At 38.2% G+C, this 22,037-nt stretch overlaps 1 protein-coding gene across 1 annotated transcript in view; it reads left to right on the top strand.

Moving 5' to 3' along the window:
* The window catches only part of bdl (borderless), a 191,576-nt gene that overhangs the window by 86,407 nt on the left and 83,132 nt on the right, over nucleotides 1-22,037 (top strand). Inside the window, 2 exon segments of the mRNA XM_069819236.1 lie at nucleotides 12,922-13,147; nucleotides 18,116-18,394. Of these exon segments, the coding sequence (XP_069675337.1) occupies nucleotides 12,922-13,147; nucleotides 18,116-18,394 (505 nt within the window).

Here is a 22,037-nt window from a genome sequence, read left to right as displayed (position 1 = left end):
GTTGTCTGTTTAGTTGTCCGATTAGTTGCCTGTTTAGTTGTCCGATTAGTTGCCTGTTTAGTTGTCTAGTTGTCTCTTTAGTTATCCGTTTAGTTCTCTGTTTAGTTGTCCGATTAGTTGCCTGTTTAGTTGTCTCTTTAGTTGTCTGTTTAGTTGTCCGATTAGTTGCCTGTTTAGTTGTCCGATTAGTTGCCTGTTTAGTTGTCTAGTTGTCTCTTTAGTTGTCCGATTAGTTGCCTGTTTAGTTGTCTCTTTAGTTGTCTATTTAGTTGTCCGATTAGTTGCCTGTTTAGTTGTCCGATTAGTTGCCTGTTTAGTTGTCTAGTTGTCTCTTTAGTTGTCCGTTTAGTTGTCTGTTTAGTTGTCCGATTAGTTGCCTGTTTAGTTGTCTAGTTGTCTCTTTAGTTGTCCGTTTAGTTGTCTGTTTAGTTGTCCGATTAGTTGCCTGTTTAGTTGTCTAGTTGTCTCTTTAGTTGTCCGTTTAGTTGTCTGTTTAGTTGTCCGATTAGTTGCCTGTTTAGTTGTCCGATTAGTTGCATGTTTAGTTGTCTAGTTGTCTCTTTAGTTGTCCGATTAGTTGCCTGTTTAGTTGTCTCTTTAGTTGTCTGTTTAGTTGTCCGATTAGTTGCCTGTTTAGTTGTCCGATTAGTTGCCTGTTTAGTTGTCTAGTTGTCTCTTTAGTTGTCCGATTAGTTGCCTGTTTAGTTGTCTCTTTAGTTGTCCGATTAGTTGCCTGTTTAGTTGTCCGATTAGTTGCCTGTTTAGTTGTCTAGTTGTCTCTTTAGTTGTCCGTTTAGTTGTCTGTTTAGTTGTCCGATTAGTTGCCTGTTTAGTTGTCTAGTTGTCTCTTTAGTTGTCCGTTTAGTTGTCCGATTAGTTGCCTGTTTAGTTGTCTAGTTGTCTCTTTAGTTGTCCGTTTAGTTGTCTGTTTAGTTGTCCGATTAGTTGCCTGTTTAGTTGTCCGATTAGTTGCCTGTTTAGTTGTCTAGTTGTCTCTTTAGTTGTCCGTTTAGTTGTCTGTTTAGTTGTCCGATTAGTTGCCTGTTTAGTTGTCCGATTAGTTGCCTGTTTAGTTGTCTAGTTGTCTCTTTAGTTGTCCGATTAGTTGCCTGTTTAGTTGTCTCTTTAGTTGTCTGTTTAGTTGTCCGATTAGTTGCCTGTTTAGTTGTCCGATTAGTTGCCTGTTTAGTTGTCTAGTTGTCTCTTTAGTTGTCCGATTAGTTGCCTGTTTAGTTGTCTCTTTAGTTGTCTATTTAGTTGTCCGATTAGTTGTCTGTTTAGTTGTCCGATTAGTTGCCTCTTTAGTTGTCCTTGACAAAATCCTGTGTACGCCACTATACACGAATCACAGATTCAAATTTTGTCAGTCACAAAACCCATTGCACTTTTCTTTGGACATCCATCTTGTATAACTAATTGTAACAATGAAAACTATTGCATTTGTTCAATTGGTACAATCTTTTGTTTAGTTCAGTGCCTCAAACTTAGACGAGAAACTTCGAGAGTTTTATTTTCATCTGGCACCAATATTACATTTCTACCTCTATTCATTAAAAAAATATATATAATCCTGTGAAACCCCACCATGACTTTTAGGACGTAGTGTATTTATACCGCTCTACAGAGAAAGTATTTATATAAATTATATTTTAAACATAACATTACGTTAATTATTATGCTGAATTTAATTGGGTGTATATTTTCCCCTCCAGTGCCCTCCTAGCAAGCCTACAACCTTCAGCTCTGTCTCGTATGTGCCTACCTTTGCAGTTCCCAAACGGAGCTAAATGGAGAAGAAGTTTGTAATTGTCGTTATTATGACGGATGGCCCGTCATCGTGGACCAGGTTGCAAAGCGCTGCAGGACAGCTGCAGTGACCTTGGGCTGCTTGTTTACAAATTCCCACACTGTCCGCTACACGTCATGCAGTAATCAACAACACTGCCCCCGTTTCCGCGTCCCAGCCCTATGACAACATCTTGTTTATTGTTTTGAAGGCCACTCCACATTTTTCCACAAGATTGGGTAGTTTTTTTTCTTTATCCGTTTTCACTCCGGGATATATATATATATTATGGTTATTGTATCTAGTCTTCTAAATCTTACAGCCGTTCTCTTCTCTTGCTTCAATAATAGGCTCTCCTATGATTAGCAGGGAAAGGAAGTTCATGCCCTAAAAACGTGAAGAATATGTATGCATTTATGCCATAATAGCACATTATGCAACGAGCCTATAATGATAGTAATTAAGACGCAAGTACGTTTGTTTATGAAACGACCGCAAGCGAGTTTCATAATTTTCATACGAGCGTCTTAATTATCATTATAGGCTAGTTTCATGCGACTTTTTATGCTCGACCATATTTTTAACTTGAAATTATTCAGAAGTATTCATTTTATTTGTATCTGACAGAAGATCGGAAGTGACCTTGTTCATAGCTCTTAAATTGTGAGATGTGCGCAGACGCGAAAGTATTGATTTTTTCCGAGTAACAATAATGTCATTGACCTTCATGTAATGTAACATGAACTAATTTTGATATACAATGAAAGAGTAATGGAAAGGGGAAAAATTCTCTCCGGCGCCGGGATTTGAACCCGGGTTTTCAGCTCTACGTGCTGATGCTTTATCCACTAAGCCACACCGGATACCACCCAGGCGTCGGACAGAATTTTTCTCCGTTCCATTACTCTTTCATCGTATGATGACGCAGAATATCTGCATGCAAATATAATATGTACTTCGGTACATTAAAATAATATGTATGATATGCGTAAATCACTTCGTGATTTAAGACGGCGCTTATTCCGTCGGATCCCGGCCAACTAGTCACTCATAACGAGTGCACCTCAGCACATGTGTGGACTTCGGTCCTACGTTCATAGACATCTATGACGTAGTGCAGAGGGCGGCCACTAGAGGGAACCCAAGAGTTGGAGCTTAATCTGAGACAATTCTGTCCGACGCCTGGGTGGCATCCGGTGTGGCTTAGTGGATAAAGCATCAGCACGTAGAGCTGAAAACCCGGGTTCAAATCCCGGCGCCGGAGAGAATTGTTCTCCGTTCCATTACTCTTTCATCGTATGATGACGCAGAATATCTGCATGGAAATATCATATGTACTTCGGTACATTAAAATAATATGTATAATTTTGATATAACCAGGAAATTGATTTAGAATTGAAAAAACGAGATGACAAATTGAATTTATTTGAATATTATTTACAATTAACGCTAATTATTATAGTAACAGAACATAACCTTCTGCGACAGTATTGGATTTCCAGCCTCCGTGACGTTTCCCTCGTTGTCTTTCGATTGCATATCCGAGAATAATCGAAAACCTGAACTTTAATGAATAGGTATACTTTAATGACATGCATTAAAGGACTGCTACCAGGTCGAGCATAAAATAGATAAACATGCTACAAAATATGCATTATCAGTCTGAGATTATTTTAACAGAATAATAAGGTATAGGTAACTTACGTTTAGTCTATGGATTTTGAAGAGCTTGCCTCATTGCTGAATGCTCCATTTATGCTGTTACAGTTCACAACTAAGCAGTGACGTATGTTTTCTGTTGTCATTCTTCGCCTGTTGTCTCTCAGCATAGCTTTGTAGCGCGAAAAACTTCGTTCTACGATACAAGAAGTAAGAGGGGCTTGCGCAAAAGCTGTGAGCTGTTCTATAGAAAATTTTGTTGGTTTTTGGGGTGTTTTTCCTTCGAGAATATCTTGAATTTCTTCAAGTTGGTAATAGCCAGGGTTTTTTGGAAAGAATATTTGCTGTTTTCTCGTTCACTTTATCTCCTACATTTCCTGGAACTGATGTTAAACTGTATATTGTTCTATCGAAATCTGCTAAAGACTGCAGTAAAGGAATACCAATTGCTAACTTGAGAGGCTCCCTATGAGGGCGGCATCGTTACGTTCAAAATTCATAAACATAAATTAGTCGCAGTGGCGGCTCGTGCCTTTCTTGAATGGGTGTTCACAAAAAATATGAGTAATGAACACACTGATATATTCTCGTATAGCTGAATCACACGTCAGAGGTAAACGAGTTCTAATATTCATGCACCAAATCTACGGATATAAACCAAAATTAAAACCATTAAACAAGAGTAGAGTAAAATTAATTCATAGGACTCATCTTCACTGCTGTTGTATAAGTGGTGTTGAAGATCTGGATTTATTTGTAGAGAAATTCCATGCGCCTAGTTTTGAGAGATGCAAACTTATCAATAACTTTATTATTGAAGTCTCTAATCTTGTTAACACGTTTTTTTTTTTTTTTTTCCACTGCCAACATAGCCAATGTACTTAATCGGTCTTCTGTCATAGTGTTACGGAGGAATGTTTTAATCCTCTTTTAATTTAACATACAATTTCACACACGTCCGTTTCCAAACTTGAAATGTTATATACCGTTTCAACTCTCAATATGCACCAATACAGCTTGTATTTTCCTTACTCTGCTGAACAAAAGACAACAGAATCAGCCCCCGCGCATAATGGTATTTTGAAAAGAAAAAGTAAAGAGAGAAAATGAGGAAAGAGGGAGAAAGGAACAGGATGCCAGACCCAAGAGAGATGGAGCATCTCTCTTTCTCTGTCACTAGCACGTTAAGACCTGTGCGAGCCAGAGCTGTTGTAACCATTGTAACAAACCAGAAAATATTCTCGCCTCAGGCTATTTCACCCTGCTACAGAAAAATTGTGCGAGATACTGTCAACCTCAACCTGTCCAATGGAGATTTAAAGACACACGACACACGAACGGGACATTCTCTCGAGACGAAAAATGTAGGAACGTCATTGTGCATTGGAAAATAATAGATGTACTTGTAATAATATTAATACAGTAATACGTATGATTATTGTTGATTTTTAAGGTGTTCACGTCCTCCTGTGCTCATATAGAGGAACCGCCGCTGATTAGTCGTGTTTACGAGGTTACACACTTTTAAAAATGAGGGAAAGGCGAATAAGCATACATAATATTCAGTTTCCCTGCATAAATGTTAACATATGATGCTTTTATAAATAAAGGCAAAATATGCACTTTTATGCACAATGAAAGTAATATTATTGTATTCAGAAATTTGTGATTCATGTACATAATCTTTCAGCATATCCACACAACGATAGAAGACAAATATGCAAATGCGTGAACTTCCTTTCCCTAGTGATTAGTCAGTAACTTTCAACGATAACTGCATGGCGTTCGATACTCAATAGCTGTTCTTATTACAGATATTTTGCCCTTTCCTTCTCTTCTTCGTTCCATTCATTCCCTTCTTCTACTCTCACCGTGTCACGTCATCAAAATTTGAACTGTAGGCCTGTAACATTTTCTTTTTCTGAAGTTTTGTTTCTCATCAGATTTTTAGGCATATGCTTTCTTATGAATCTTACTGTTGTGAATCATTCGACTAAGATTGCATCCATTTCCTGTGTTGAAACCATTTCATTGAATCTGACATTTTAGTGTTCATTTCATTTATGGTCATTAATTTTCTTTCATTTTTATTCCTTGAAATTGTCTACATTCCCATTTCCATTCTCAACGACTTTGGTCAATGTTTTTCGGTCAATGTACGAGGGAGATCCAGGAAATAACGACCGTTTTGTTGTAATAATTAAAAAAAATATATTTATTTGAAAAAATAAAGTCTGTTACATAACTGAAGCTTCCTTTACTTCTCTACATAATCACCACCTACATTTAAACATTTGTCGTATCTGTTCACTAGCTTTAGAATTCCTGTATTATACTCCTCTGCCGCCAGTTCATTAAGCCAGGTGTTCACTGTCTTCTTCAACTCTTCATCTCTTCCAAAACGCGTACCACCCAGAAAGTCTTTCAGCTTAGTGAAAAGGTGAAAATCGCTAGGAGCAAGGTCTGGACTATAGAACGGATGATCAAAGATTTTCCAACCGAGTTTTATCGTGGACATTTGTTCGCCCATTGTTGAACATTTCGCACCATTTTCTCACATTCCTTTCATTCATTACAGTATCACCATACACTTCTTTCAATTGCCGGTAAATTTCTGCAGGTTTCAAATGTTGGGCATTCAAAAATCGAATCACACTCCTCACCGCACAGTCGGCGGGATTATCAATCACGTCGTTCATTTTGAAGTAACACAAAATGCACAATGGCGACTTGTTGCAACCAGTACTCACAACATTATGAGAACACATGTTAAGGAAGCCAGTTGACCTTCAAACAAGGAAGGGGAGTCAGCTGCGCGGCGGGTATGCGCGAACGGTCGTTATTTCCTGGATCCCCCTCGTATGTATGGGTCACAGATACTTTGGTCTCGGACTTTTGGGTCACGTTTTTCCGCTCAAAGTAGTATTAGTTGTATTTGGGTCACTGAAATCGGTAACTCATTTCTTCGGTCAGAATAAAAGAAAACAATTTTTTTTACTGCATTTTATTTTTGTGGTATAAATACACAGAATTTTTGTGGCATATACATAAGTTATTCGTGATCATTAGACTTCGTTGAATTGCCACACTCAACATGCAATCAGGTTGCCGATGTACGGTAGTATAGAGGAGGTCAGCTACCGCCCGGTCTCGTAGTATAAGCAGTTCATGTTAAGAGTTGTGACCGGTCCAAATAGATCGAGCAGCTACAGCTAATGTATACCTATGTAAGCACTTGTTTTTGCATTACTATGGTTGGAATATTCAAAGCTTAACATTTGTTTAGTGCAGACAAGAATTCAATCAAACATGCCACGATATCAGAATTGCGTGTGTTTATAGAGGAGTTTGGTAGGAAGTATTTTAGTATTAAAGAACAAGCCATTTGTTGTAAAATATGCAAACAATCTTTAAGAGTGGCTAGACGGCGTGATATAAAGAGACATTGTGACAGAGTTAATATATCTCACTATAAAATAATTGTGTATTTACATGTTTAGACGTTTCCTACTTCAAAGATCATTCATTATATTTCTTGAATGCGGGATACAGGTTTTATTGTAACCGCAGTATACTGCTCAGTGTTTACATCAGAGGCATACTCCATCCGTTGCACGCCCCTTCTCATACAGTCTATACCGCGTGCGCAGTAAACCTTACGATTCTTGTGGCAATTCCACGAAGTCTAGTGATCATCTTCACTATTAGTTTCTTCAATGTTCACCCGGAAGGGTGATTGTCTTTCCCTGTTCCAGCATCGAATATATCTATGCTATGAAGACCAGTACATCTTGCTGTAAATCTACATGTTTCCTGTCCTCACAACGCCAGTAACGACAGGCTTTCTGTTTGTTGCACGTGTAAAATTGGTAACAATTCATTTAATATAAACATTGCTTGTTCTTCTTGCATTGAATTATGTGCCATTTTCGCTATAGTAATATTTTGTTATAATTGAGGATTTTGTAAAAGTGGTGACGAAATGAGAATTAAAGTAATTCTAAACCAGGCCTGCACAAGGTTTGCGCTCTCCGATCCGGCTCACAGCTCATGAGCGGAATGCAGGTATTAGCTGCGCTCTGTATAAGGGTGGGCTGGAAGAAGGGGTGATCTCGTACAAAATATACACAATAGGAAGTACTATTTCGAGTGCTTATGAAATGAATTCTCGTTCAGTGTTTGCAAAACTATCTTGGACTATTATTAATTAATAAAGAAATATTTATTTTACAGAAGTAATAGAAATTCTATAGCTACTTAAATCTGCAATATCATTTTGTTATATTTTTATTTATCAGTACATGAAAACGAAGTTTTATGCTGTTGGCAGCTGAAAGGAACAGTAGCCTACTGATCATAATGAAACATCAGTTACAGATGTTCGATGTCTGCCTTTATTAAAGTTGATTATAGAAAACAGTTGCTCGCAAATGTAAATGTTGAGCCAAACATAGCAATCATTTTCACAGCCAGCCTGGGTAGTCGTGGATAATATTGCTAATGTTTAGTCTTGTAAAACTCAACCAGGCTAGTAGTATTATTCAAACGATCTTTAGCTCTTAGGTCACATTGAAGATCAATAAGTTCGAGCTGTAAATCGTTAAATGTTACGTTCCGTCTTTTAGATTCCTCCATACTGTACTGTAGCAGTAGGTAAGCAACGTGAAACAGTTACTGAGAATAGGCCTACACACTGCACTCCACCAGATAACTGAGTGGTCGTTTCCCTCTCCTCTACCTATAGCAAGTCTATGTCATTCTGACGTATCTTCCTCTCCGTTTCGGCGAGCGATAAACACCGCTCTCCCGCTCCGAAGGAGTGCGCGCTCGTTGAGCGCTGTTTGTGCAGGCCTGCTCTAAACCGAATACGAACGATGTAGTCTACATTGCTAGGATGCAGACAACACAATCGGATGATGATACTGCTACGATACAGCCAACATAATCGGATAACCATCATGTCCGTGATACCGAAACGATACTCGAGTATCGTTTCACCGTAATGTGGTATTGACCGAAATATCTTATTGGGCGAAATATCGTCCGATCGAAAAGATTCGTGACCTGAAAGTAGAGACCAAAACCACCTTAAACGGCCATTTCATTAACTTGTATTGATTCGTATACTTCTGACAAGTTTCTCATATTGCCGAATAAACAAATGACGAAATAATGTTCTATTTCTATTTATATAGATTTCGAAGAGAACGGCAGTTACGTAGACCTTCGGCTCCCCCCTACTACTAATAATGCACAACACAATGTCAACACGGCTGTTGCTGTCGTCTGCGATACAACAAACTTTTCTGTTGATTTTCGAGTTCATTTTTTCCTGTTATTATATGCTTATTTAAGTTGTGTTAACTCTCGCTAGTGGTTTTATATTTTATGCTCGACCATGCCGAAATGTACTAATTATACACCTGGTAGCAATCCTTTAATGCATGTCATTAAAGTACACCTACTCATTAAAGTACAGGTCTTCAGCCAATGATAACTCAGCTTACATGTGTTCAGCCAATGACAAGTCAGCTTTGTACCGTTATAAAACCACAAGTATCGATTATTCTCGCATATGCAATCGAAAGAGAATTAGCGAAAAGTCACGGAGGCTGGAAATCCAATACTGTCGCAGAAAGTTATGTTCTGTTACTATAATAATTAGCGTTAATTGTAAATAATATTAAAATAAATTCAATTTGTCATCTCGTTTTTCAATGTCGAATTCAATAAGCAAGGTTATAATATTATATTATCAAGTTTAACGGGATTACATCAAGGTCAATGACATTATTGTTCCTCGGAAAAAAATCAATACTTTCGCGTCTGCGCACATCTCACAATTCACGACCTAGAACAAGGTCACTTCCGATCTTGTCAGATACAAATAAAATGTATACATCTGAATACCGGTAATTTCAAGTTAGAAATATGGTCGAGCATAAAAAGTCGTATGAAACTCGCCTATAATGGTAATTAAGAAGCTCGTATGAAAATTATGAAACTCGCTTGCGCTCGTTTCATAAACATCCATACTCGCTTCTTAATTACTATCATTATAGGCTCGTTGCATAATGTACTATTAAGTAATACAAGATAAAAAACACACTTATATTGAAACACGAAAAAAACAATGTGACAGTTGAAAGATGAACAAACCATTATTATCGAGGTCTCGGAAAGCATGATATTGTGACGTCAACATCTCGCATGTACAGAAGGCTTTGATAAATACATTTCTGATCGTTTTAAGGAAACTCGATGTTTTATTGTTTTAAATTTCATTATTTAAACCATAGCCCCACATTACTGACACCATTCATGTCCTTCAAAACACTAACACAGCTCTATTAATAACTCAAATGAAAATAATGTAGGCTATATTTAAAGCCAATAAGTGAACCACGACCCTCTGCACAACACTACGAAATGAACTGCAAGATGTCCTACGGTAGACGCTCTGTTGCGACGGTCGCACATATTTTTTTTTTTTTAATGTAAAGCTTTTTATGAACTTCGTTACAAACCATTTAGATTTTTCTGCAATATTAATATTGTTAGCTTTCGATTGAAACATCACACAACCTCACAGGACGTATAGTTTTCATAAAATTTTCCGCCACAGTTCAAATTAAATATATAGATTCCAAAGTGATGCTTGGGAACAAGGACGCAATTGTGTTTTTGGTGACGTTCTTCCGTTTACTCATGATAAACATTAAGGGGATTCGGGACACCCTACCTTAAGCTTTTGTCTATGATTATTTAATTCATGGCTGCTTATTCTTTAGAAAGAAAGAATTTTAGTTTTGTCATTTAAATGTGCAGAAATTTGATCTGAACAAATGTAACATTGTAAAATTTCTTTGCAGAACGAAAAGTTACACTTGTTCGGATCAAATTTCTGTACATTTAAAGGAAATAAAAACATAAACATTATTTCAGTAATTTATTATCATAATACACTGCTCCCTTAAACTGACTGAGCATATTGGGAATTAAATCAACGGCTTTCCCAGAACACGCTATGAAATGTTTCACATGAAACAATTTTTATCTCGAAAAGGAAGCAAAAATGAGCAAAATTATATTAAACTTTTTCGTGTGAAATATCTCAAACAATAACCTCCTGAAATTAATGACATTTCTTACGGTTCGCCCTGTATGTAATTTTCGTTACGCCATAAAGCTGAAGGTCTGAAGTTCATTTTCCAACGAGATCACAGATTTTTTCAATTGAGCATCATTCCAGCTGTGTTATAATCTCGGGGTTTATTCAGACTAACACAGTGGTCGGTATTTTATACCTTCAGCCGCTCTACATCGATCGCAGCAAGCCTGTCTAGCTCATTCTCCTCGTATGCTATGATGGGGGAAAATAGTGAAGTTACGTTTTAGTATCTCACGATATGTTGCGTCCACTATAGACGTTACCAACCGTGCTGGCACATGAACTAGAGGGTGGAGAGGGTTAAGAAGTCGCATTCTACAAGTACCTACATTTGCCGACTGCTGCTCTAACAGTTGAGTACCAGGAATATTTCCTAGGAGGCGTCAAGCACGTAGGACTAACATCCTTACTGCTACTAATGCTGATCTCTAGAAATGGTGGAAGTGTTAGCCTTCCGCTAACACTGCATTCTGGGTCTCCACGATCTGTAATAGGAATAACTTCGTCTTTTAATTAGTGTTGTAGGATTTAATCGATTAATATAATCCATTAATCGATCAATTTCTGTTGTAAGAATAATTGATAAAAAATATTTAATCGAATAATCGAGTCGATTAAAATTAATCGGTTGTAGTTGATATTAATTATTACTTTGTTAATACAAACTCATACCAAAACTTCCGACAATATTCCTCTCTCGGAAATTGCTTACTTAAAAGCACAATAGTACTCTTATTTTCTAACTGCAAAGCAGGTAGCGTAGGGAAAATCTTTGCACAAACACTTCAGAAAGAGATAGAGATATGAGGACAGTGACCTAGTCTACCTCTATTCAAAGTTGAAACGCAATGCGAAACCCTTATTAAGTTTTATGGTTTTCCAAGAAAACTTCCATCTTGTTGCCAGCTCATCTTCCTAGCATAGGAAATACGTACTTTTCTGGGATTCGTCCCCCTCATCCCTTATAAAATAGCCATGTCTACACTGTGTGCAAGTGAGAGCGTAGCCTAACTATCTTCTTCTCTTTTAAAAATCTGGTAATTCGATTACAATAGGGGCCAGTCTTCTGTTTCGACCGCTGTACTTTTGCAATTGCAGTTTCTGTACTGAGTTTGTATATGAAGGTTGTGTGTTTAGTTTGATAAAGAAAAGACATCAGTTTTCTGTGGTCTGTGAAAAGTGTAAACACCATTATGTCATATGAGAATTTAAGAGGTAAACTCGGTGAAACGTTTGGATTTAAACTGAACAATTGTGGAGAAGTGCTTGACAGAAAAAAAGTTTTTTTCGTATTTAGTGATACAGGAAATATTGTTACTAAACGCAGAGCGGCACTTAATTCGGAGCATGTGAATGCATTCACATGTTTAAAATCATGGATCAAGCAGTATTAAGTAGGTGAGTCTTCTTCATACTTTTTGTTAATTACGTTTGTCTCAAAAATTCCCAGAGAAATTTACACAATAAATTATAAACCTCATAATAAATATGTTAGTAAGTAATTAAAATAGGTATTTTGTAATATAACGATACAATGCTACTGAACTTAGTTTGATTTCGAATATAGGTGATTCTTCAGGAGAGCAATTGATCCTTTCAATGCAGCTAAGGTTACAATCGGAATAATAGATGTAGGTATTCCAAGCCTCTTAAACACATCTTTCATGAAGAGAGCAGCGGTACCTCTTGCTCCAACCAGAAGTTCGATTACTTCAAGCTCTTTTTGCTGGTATTTTGGAGGTAATATGGAATGGTAGGATTGTAGATATTCTTTTTTTCCTTATCCACTTCTGCTGGCTGTTCCTCATCCGTTTCGAAACGCACAGTGGGATCAATTATGAATCCAGATCTTGTAGATTCCTTGAAAGCTATTATATCTATGCGCCGTGTACTGCCAGTGACGGAGAGACCATGTACTTCTTCAAAGGTGTTGTAATCGGCATCTTTAAGGGCAGTGGCTATAATTGATCGTACTTGGTGGTGTCTAGCGTTTCGCAGAGCTTCGCCGTTCGGACAGGATCCCAGGACGTGTGCAAGATATACAGATATAAAACATTTAACACTTACGCTTATCACCAAACACAAGTTAAATTTAACAATAATTGTGTATTACAGTATATTAAAACATATTCTTTCAAATCGATCAAAACTCGATTAATCGATTAAATTCACACAGTTAAATCGATTAAATATTTTGATCGATCAACAGCACTACTTTTAATTGTTAAGTGCTACTAATAATTGATGACATTAATGATTTTGTAGACTTGAACAACGAACGTACTGAACAGAGTTGGTTTTGCAGGGGACGCAGGTGTTCTCGTCGTACGAGGGCGGGGTGCACGCCACCTCGGAGGCGTATGCGGGGCGCATCAGCCTGGTGTCCCCGGAGTCGCACTACGGGAAGGGCTCCATCAACCTGACCAACATCCGCGAGTCGGACGGGGGTTGGTACGAGTGCAGCGTGCTGTTCCCCAACAGGACGCCCAGCACGCGCCCCAACGGCACCTGGTTCCACCTCACCGTCGAGGGTGAGCCTTAACTCAGTTGTAACGCACTTCTCCATGTCTCCGGTATCATCTCTACCGGTTACAAAATGGGGAGACAATATATTATAGAGTGATTCTGGACTACTGCACCAAAATTTTTTTCTTTTTTTGTTGGGTTATTTTACGACGCTGTATCAACATCTCAGGTCATTTAGCTTCTGATATGAAGAGACGATTTGGAATTGAACGGTTTGCATCAGCTGCTTGTCTATGCGGACGACGTGAATATGTTAGGAGAAAATCCACAAACGATTAGGGAAAACACGGGAATTTTACTGGAAGCAAGAAAAAAGAGATAGGTTTGGAAGTAAATCCCGAAAAGACAAAGTATATGATTATGTCTCGTGATCAGAATATTGTACGAAATGGAAATATAAAAATTGGAAATTTATCTTTTGAAGAGGTGGAGAAGTTCAAATACCTGGGAGCAACACTAACATATATAAATGATACTCGGGAGGAAATTAAACACAGAATAAATATGGGAAATGCCTGTTATTATTCGGATGAGAAGCTTTTATCATCCAGTCTGCTGTCAAAAAATTTGAAAGTTAGAATTTATAAAACGGTTATATTACCTGTTGTTCTCTATGGTTGTGAAACTTGGACTCTCACTTGGAGAGAGGAACATAGGTTAAGGGTGTTTGAGAATAAGGTTCTTAGGAAAATATTTGGGGCTAAGAGGGTTGAAGTTACAGGAGAATGGAGAAAGTTACACAACACAAAACTGCACGCATTGTATTCTTCACCTGACATAATTAGGAACATTAAATCCAGACGTTTGAGATGGGCAGGGGATGTAGCACATATGAGCGAATCCAGAAATGCATATAGAGTGTTAGTTGGGAGGCCGGAGAGAAAAAGACCTTTAGGGAGACCTAGACGTAGGTAGGAGGATAATATTAAAATGGATTTGAGGGAGGTGGGATATGATGATAGAGAATAGATTAATCTTGCTCAGGATAGGGACCAATGGCGGGCTTATGTGAGGGCGGCAATGAACCTCCGGATTCCTTAAAAGCCAGTAAGTAAGTAAGTATGATATGAAGGTGATAATGCCGGTGAAATGAATCTGAGGTCCAGCACCGATAGTTCCCCAGCATTTGCTCGTATTGGGTTGAGATAAAACCCCGGAAAAACCTCAACCAGGTGACTTGCCCCGATCGGGATTGAACCCGGGCCACCTGGTTTCGCGGCCAGACGCGCTGACCGTTACTACACAGGTGTGGACTTGATGGATGTTATCTCTGTGCATAGTGCTGCCTTCCTCTTTGTTTCCTCATATGATCCATATATCTTAATGTCGTCTATCATCTCATATCTTCTTCTACCCCGAACTCTTCTCCCGTTCATCATTCCTACCAGTGCATCCTTCAGTACGCAGATTCTTCTCAGCCAGTGACCCAACCAATTCCTTTTTCTCTGCCTAATCAGTTTTAGCATCATTCTTTCTTCACACACTCTCTCCAACACTGTTTTATTTGTTATTCTGTCTGTCCATTTCACACGTTCCATACTTCTCCATATCCGCATTTCAAATACTTCTAATCGCTTCTCTCCACGTTCTCTAATGTCCAAGTTTCTGTTCCACACAATGCTACACTTCATACAAAGCACTTCACTAGTCTCTTCTTTAGTTCTTTTTGTGGAGGTCCGCAGATGCTTCTTTTTCTATTAAAAGCTTCCTTTGCCATTGCTATCCTCCTTTTGACTTGCTGGCAGCAGCTCGTGTTACTGCTTTTAGTACACCCCAAGTATTTGAAACTATCCACTTGTTCTACTGCCTCATTTTAGTATTCGCACGGTTACCTTCTTAATTTTGTTCCGACAACCATGGTAGTCGTCTTTTCTACGTGTATCTTCATCCCATACTGCTCACGGCTGTCATTTAACTTCGCTAACATATCTCTTAGTATCGGATTCTTCTGCTAACAACGTCATATCATCAGCAAATCTCACATGTTCTGAAAACTAGTTAAAGCTCTGAAAATACTGATTTTACTAAACTGTTTCTCATGAAAATGACCGAATTGGAATAAAAACAGTAATGTATTCAGAACGTTGCCTCTCTAAACATACCGAAACCGTAAAAAAAAATCTCTCTTTTTTCAGTGGAAATCGCAGGTCTTGTTTGCAACCTTCACAAATAGGCTTAAAAACGATGCCATCACATTTACCAAAAGGTTTCTTTTTTCGTCTTTCTGGAGGTATTTTTATCTCACCACACTGAATTTAATGCTCCTAAAACGAGTGTAGCTTGCTCTATACGCCTTTTATTACCTTTTTTTTCAATTCCATTTTTAGTTGCATGCACAATAAAATTCATTCAGGACACTAGAAAATTTGTAATTCGTACAAATAATTTATCAACATATGAATAATAGTGTTTAAAAATAATGTGCAAATGCATGAATTTCCTAACTCTTGGTAATTAATTATACAATTTTGCTTCTTTGCGTCGAACCTCGATACCTTTGATAGATACTTGTGAAGAAACATGAATTTAACGCTTCTTAAGTAAAATTTCCGTGTTTTCCCTAATAGTTTGTGGATTTTCTGCCAACATATTCACGTTGACAAGCAGTTGATGTAACCCGTTCAATTCCAGTATCGATTCTATACCACAAATTAGATCTTCGTAAGTCCCGCAGTGAGGAAGTGCTACAGATACCAACCGCTTGATTATCTAAAATAATACTTTGAAGTGAAGATAGGTCGATTAAATCGACAGCAATAATAATAATAATAATAATAATAATAATAATAATAATAATAATAATAATAATAATAATAATAATAATAAGCTAAAATACCGGTACCTAATTCATTGTAAATAGGTAACATGAAGACTGAAAACTAAACATAATCGCATTATGCAATGAATTTTTCAATGAAAAATCCCAGGCCTGACCGGGACTCAAACCCGGACCGCCTGCATGAGAAGCTAAAGGTCTGGCCACACTTTAAGGTGTATATTCTGGGTAGATTTCAGTATACGGTATAGTTAGTCAGACCCCCGCCTGGTACTGTATTTCAGACTATAGTGTCTTTATACTTTTTCATTACTGTATAGGTATACGAAGTTCAAAGTTACAGCAGAAGAGTAACGAATGACGTTGTGCTGTTCCTTTTCTCTATACAACTTCTTCGGCACAGGTGTAAGACATGTAGTCTAATTGCGATATTGCAGGGGAAGAAATAGATGTCCGAAGACTGAACAAATCGTGTGGGTTTTGGCGGGATAATTTCAAGTTACCCATTTTATTCCATTCTTTCATTGCCATTACATATACATACATAGTGTTCTGCCCAAGGGCATGTCTTTCACTGCAAACCCAGCATTCTCCAGTCTTTCCTATTTTCTGCCTTCCTGTTTGTCTCCGCATATGTTCACATATCTTAATATCGTCTATCATCTGATTTCTTCTGCTACGAACTCTTCTCTCGTTCACCATTCCTTCCACTGCATCCTTCAGTAAGCAGTTTCTTCTCAACTAGTGACCCAGCCAATTCCTTCGCCTCTTTCTGATCAGTTTCAGCATCATTCTTTCTTCATCCACTCTTTCCAACACAGCTTCGTTTCTTACTCTGTCTGTCCATTTCACACGCTCCATCCTTCTCCATATTAGAAAATCTTATGCATTTTATTCTTCTTCCTCCTACTATCACTCCTCCCATGTTCTGAAAAGTTCTTCACTAAATCCTCCAAGTAGATGTTGAACAGGGTAGGTGACAGAGTGCTGCATTGGAGTTAAATCGCTCGCTTGAACTCGGTCGAGTGTCGCACCCTCGAGTGAGATACGATCGGTCGTGATACGCTCATAATAAATAGAAGCACAGTACAAGATCATCTCACCGACATGTCTTACCTTGTATGGAAGGCGACAGATAAGATACACATATACTTTGCTCACACGGTAAAAATAAGGCTTTACTTTCTGCGTTTATAACAAACGTTTAATGGAACAGTCAATGGAACGTACCAAAACAGGAACATGAAGTTATAACTAAAATAGTATGAAAAACTTCGATATACAGTTATTGTTGCTAATTAATAATTATTCAATATTTGATTTACCACATATAATATATGATGGGTCCATACATAGTGTTCCGCCTATATACTGCGACAATGTAGAAACGTTTTACAAAATATTATTGATATAGGAGTAGATTAGTAACAATATTAGTACAGAGATAACGTCACAGAAAATATAATAAAACGAATAATCATGCTACACAACTGTTACAGACGCAAAGATTGATACACCAATTATTATTATTATTATTATTATTATTATTATTATTATTATTATTATTATTATTATTATTATTATTATTGCTAGAAAACTTGATACAGTTCTTGTATTATCGTGATTGTGTTCTCCGTTTATAATAATTACATTTACATCCAATAACATCTATCAGATTTGGGAAAAACGAAATCACCCCTGTGTGTGTTTGGGGGGTGGGGAACATTTCCCTACAACATTTATATTACATTTTAAAGCAAGTTTTGTAGTTGTACTGTGGAGAGCTTAGTTAAACACTGCAAAGTTTTGAAATGATAAATATCTATGATGTTACTACACAGTTCATCACTGTAACAAGAACGAATGTCTAACGCTCGGCTTATACCGTTCGAGGATTTATCGCTCGTGACAATTTTACCCATCATGCATGTGCGTTACTTATCGGATTATGCTATGAACTACTTGGCGCTCGAGCGAAAACGTCCGATGCAGACCTCTGGTAGGTGATAAAGGGCATACTTGTCGTACTCCTCTCCCTGTTTCACTTCCTTCTGACATTTCTTCTCCTATCCTGACTTCCTCTCATACATGTATATCTTTAACCTTCAAGGAATAAAACATGCAAATATATCAAAATCCGCCCTCCAGGCATAACATAAGCAAGGAAGTGAGAGACAGTAAATGTCTGTTGTTTCAGGCGGTACGCTGCTCACTATTCCACCCATCAACCAGACGACGCTGGCCGGAGAGACTGCGGAATTCGCTTGTGTCTCCAAGGACAAGGACGCCGTCGCGACGTGGTACAAGGACGGCGTGCCCCTGGTGAACATCCCCGACATGCATAACCGGTACAACATAAGGAACGGCTCGCTCGTCATCTCGCCCACGGACGAATCAGACCCCGGCGAGTACTCCTGCGTCGTCAAGAATGAACAGGGGGACACGCAGACGGCGAGCGCCTACCTCAACGTGCAGTGTGAGTAGCTGCTGGCATAGCCTACATAGCTTCTCTTATTGGCCTTCTCTTCCTCCACTGCTTCCTTCTCCTTTTCGTTTTTCTCAAACTTCTCATTCCCCATATCTCTCTTTCTCTAACCTTACTTTTCCTCCTCCTCCGCCTCCTCAATGTGGTCTCATGACCCTGAAAGCAGTCACGAGCAAAAACGTTCCCGACGTGTTTGTTCCTCAGCTGTTGGACTCTCTTACAAATTTAAATCTTTCTCTCCTTCATTCACCTTCTCGGTTTCTTTTAGTTTCTCCTCCAATTTCTTCTCTTTTTATTTTCTCTCTTTTTCTCCTATTCCTTCTCACATCATTCACATTCTTCTTCTCTTTTCATCTCATTATATTTTCTTTGTGCTTTTCCCCTCTTTCTCGTTCCTCTTTCCTCATTCACTTTTCGTTCTTTTTCTTCTCTCCGTTCTTTTCATTCTCTGCGTCCTCTTTCTTCTCTCCGCCCTTTTCTTCTCTGTGTCCTTTTTCGTCTCTGTCATCTTTCTTCTCTGTGTCATCTTTCTTCTCTGCGTCGTCTTTCTTCTCTCCGCCCTTTTCTTCTCTGTGTCCTTTTTCGTCTCTGTCATCTTTCTTCTCTGTGTCATCTTTCTTCTCTCCGTCATCTTTCTTCTCTGCGTCGTCTTTCTTCTCTCCGCCCTTTTCTTCTCTGTGTCCTTTTTCTTCTCTGCGTCCTTTTTCTTCTCTGCGTCCTTTTTCGTCTCTGTCATCTTTCTTCTCTGTGTCATCTTTCTTCTCTCCGCCCTTTTCTTCTCTGTGTCCTTTTTCTTCTCTGTGTCCTTTTTCTTCTCTGTGTCCTTTTTCTTCTCTGCGTCCTTTTTCGTCTCTGTCATCTTTCTTCTCTGTGTCATCTTTCTTCTCTGTGTCATCTTTCTTCTCTCCGTCATCTTTCTTCTCTCCGTCATCTTTCTTCTCTCCGTCATCTTTCTTCTCTGCGTCCCCTTTCTTCTCTCCGCCCTTTTCTTCTCTGTGTCCTTTTTCTTCTCTGCGTCCTTTTTCTTCTCTGCGTCCTTTTTCGTCTCTGTCATCTTTCTTCTCTGTGTCAACTTTCTTCTCTCCGTTCTTTTCATTCTCTGCGTCCTCTTTCTTCTCTCCGCCCTTTTCTTCTCTGTGTCCTTTTTCTTCTCTAGGTCCTTTTTCGTCTCTGTCATCTTTCTTCTCTGTGTCATCTTTCTTCTCTCCGTCATCTTTCTTCCCTGCGTCCTCCTTCTTCTCTCCGCCCTTTTCTTCTCTGTGTCCTTTTTCTTCTCTGCGTCCTTTTTCGTCTCTGTCATCTTTCTTCTCTGCGTCATCTTAATTCTCTCTGTCCTTTTCATCTTTCCTTTCTTTTTTCTCTCTGTTATTTTCTTCTCTCAGTTCTTTTCTTCTCTCCGTTACTGCTACATTCTTAAGTTACCGGTACTACATACCTGAGGAAATACTTCTCCTTCCCTTCCTCTACTTCTGTTCTTCCGTAATCTTCACCACATATATATATATATATATATATATTTCTCTTTCTCTCTCTTTTTGTTTGTTTACATTTAAGCAAACTCTTTTAGCAAAGTATTATGTGTGTCTACTCTCTTTATCCAGTAGTGTACTTTCAGAATTTTATTATTTCTTTGGTATGGTAAACACTGCAACGAGACAAACTTTCTGCAGAAAGTACACTACATAAAAAATATCCCTCCTCCATACATCGCCAGACTACATTCCTGATATTTGGAGACCAGAAAATTTCCCATTAATTTCGAAAAAAAAAATCCCGATAAAAATATGATATTTCGCGTTTTCTCGCTAATTAGTTGTAAGATTATCATATAAACTGGAAAGAGATTTTTACGTGAAAAAAATAACGCTCTGTTATGTATTAGAAGTCAAGATAATGATGAAAAAGGTTTCACTCATGCTTGTCTTTTAGGAGCTACACTTTTTCCTCTAAGGTGTACATGCTCTTTATATTTTAAACACTGTTCAGACGCTGAGTCTCGTTTCTCCCCGTTTACCCGCACATTAAAATAATAGTCTCGGATACATGAAGACCGTCACTAGCAAATTCTTTAGCTCTGGAATGAAGTGTAACTGTCGACATTCGACCCATCTTTACAACTGAATATTAGAGAAAGCTCCTAAAATATCAACAACTGAAAGGTTGCTTTTGTTTGCTGGTGTTATAGTAAGGCCAAGGCTGTTTGGAAGTTGTTGCTGTTGTTTGTTGTTGCCTTCTAATGCCAGGCGTTTGACAATAAAGTCATTTGACCTCTTGCACTCCAATATTTTTCAAAATTGTTTGGAAGTTGGGCGATCTATTAATCTTCTTTGGAATGTGCGTTTTACCAATTCTAGCTTTCAGCTTGTACGAAGAGTGAATGTTATGTTCACAAATTAAAGATGTTCAAACAGTACATTTTAATGTTTAAAAAAGTATTGAAATGCAAATTTTTAATACTTTTTTTTTTTTCGCCGAAGTAATTTATTACGTTCTAAAACACATCTAACGCGAAAATTCGCAATAAAAATATTGTCGTTTTCGCAAAGATAGGAACTTTCTTTTTAATCAACGATTGTGATCTATACTACTGGGTGTTCAGTTCAAAATGTGTCTTGGCTCGCTGCATGCCGTCATGTGGCTAGCTGATGAGCCTAGAGAATTCAATCTTCCTACACTTCCGCAGCTCAGGTGTATAATCTAAGAGGCAGAGAAATTGGCTAGCAAGTACGGCGTTCATTCTGAAGAGTACGTACCGATACGTACGGTAACGCCGGTAGTGGCAGGAATGTGAACTGTTTGGAAATACGTACTGTCGAGATATGGGGAGAGGGTTAAGACGATTACTTACGTGTTTGTTGACATTAACTTCGACGGTCAACATGGACACGGAGCATTTGATTTGTGTTGTGGAATGTTACCGTACGCAACCGATGATAACAAATACCCTGCGTACGACTTGCCGGCGCAAAACACAGTTCGAAAGAGGTTATGGTAGCACACAGACCGTACAGACCGCCATCTGTTGCTACGACGTTCAAGTTATACCGTACACATTCTCAAGTTCAGATTGAAGAACGCCTTAAATAATAGGCAACTTCTCTAACATATAAACTGAAACTCGCTTCAAATCGGTGACCCAACAACAGTGACGTCATGACACACTTTGAAATGAACACTCAGTAGTTTTTCTGTAAGTGACTACAAGTTTCTATTAAATGCACGCTAGATGGATCCGGTGATGGGAGACAAGGAAAAGAAGCACGCTGGCAGCGCTTTAGTGGACGTTATAGGAACTACGTACGTGTTTTAATTTTCCGAGCAACGTTAATTCAAGACGAGTCCATTATGCAGGTCAATGAGCTTTAAATTGTGGAATATAATAATGATTTAAAGCAAAAGACTTCCTATTTCGAAAATTTGTTTGACTGAGCGTTTTGCATAGTTTATCGGTTCTTCTTCATTGTGCAGTTAAATAACATTAAGCAGATCTTAACATTAGTCCAAACTCTCTTTTCCATCTTCTCCTTTTTCTTTGAATCCCGCACTAATTCTCTTTTTCTTCTGAAGGAACAGAATAATCGTCATTCATCGGGATTATAACTCGACACTCATCCATGATTTATGTATAACATTA

Source organism: Periplaneta americana, chromosome 2, assembly GCF_040183065.1.
Source record: "Periplaneta americana isolate PAMFEO1 chromosome 2, P.americana_PAMFEO1_priV1, whole genome shotgun sequence".
NCBI classification, from domain to species: domain Eukaryota; kingdom Metazoa; phylum Arthropoda; class Insecta; order Blattodea; family Blattidae; genus Periplaneta; species Periplaneta americana.
This window is presented reverse-complemented; position numbering and strand designations above follow the sequence as displayed.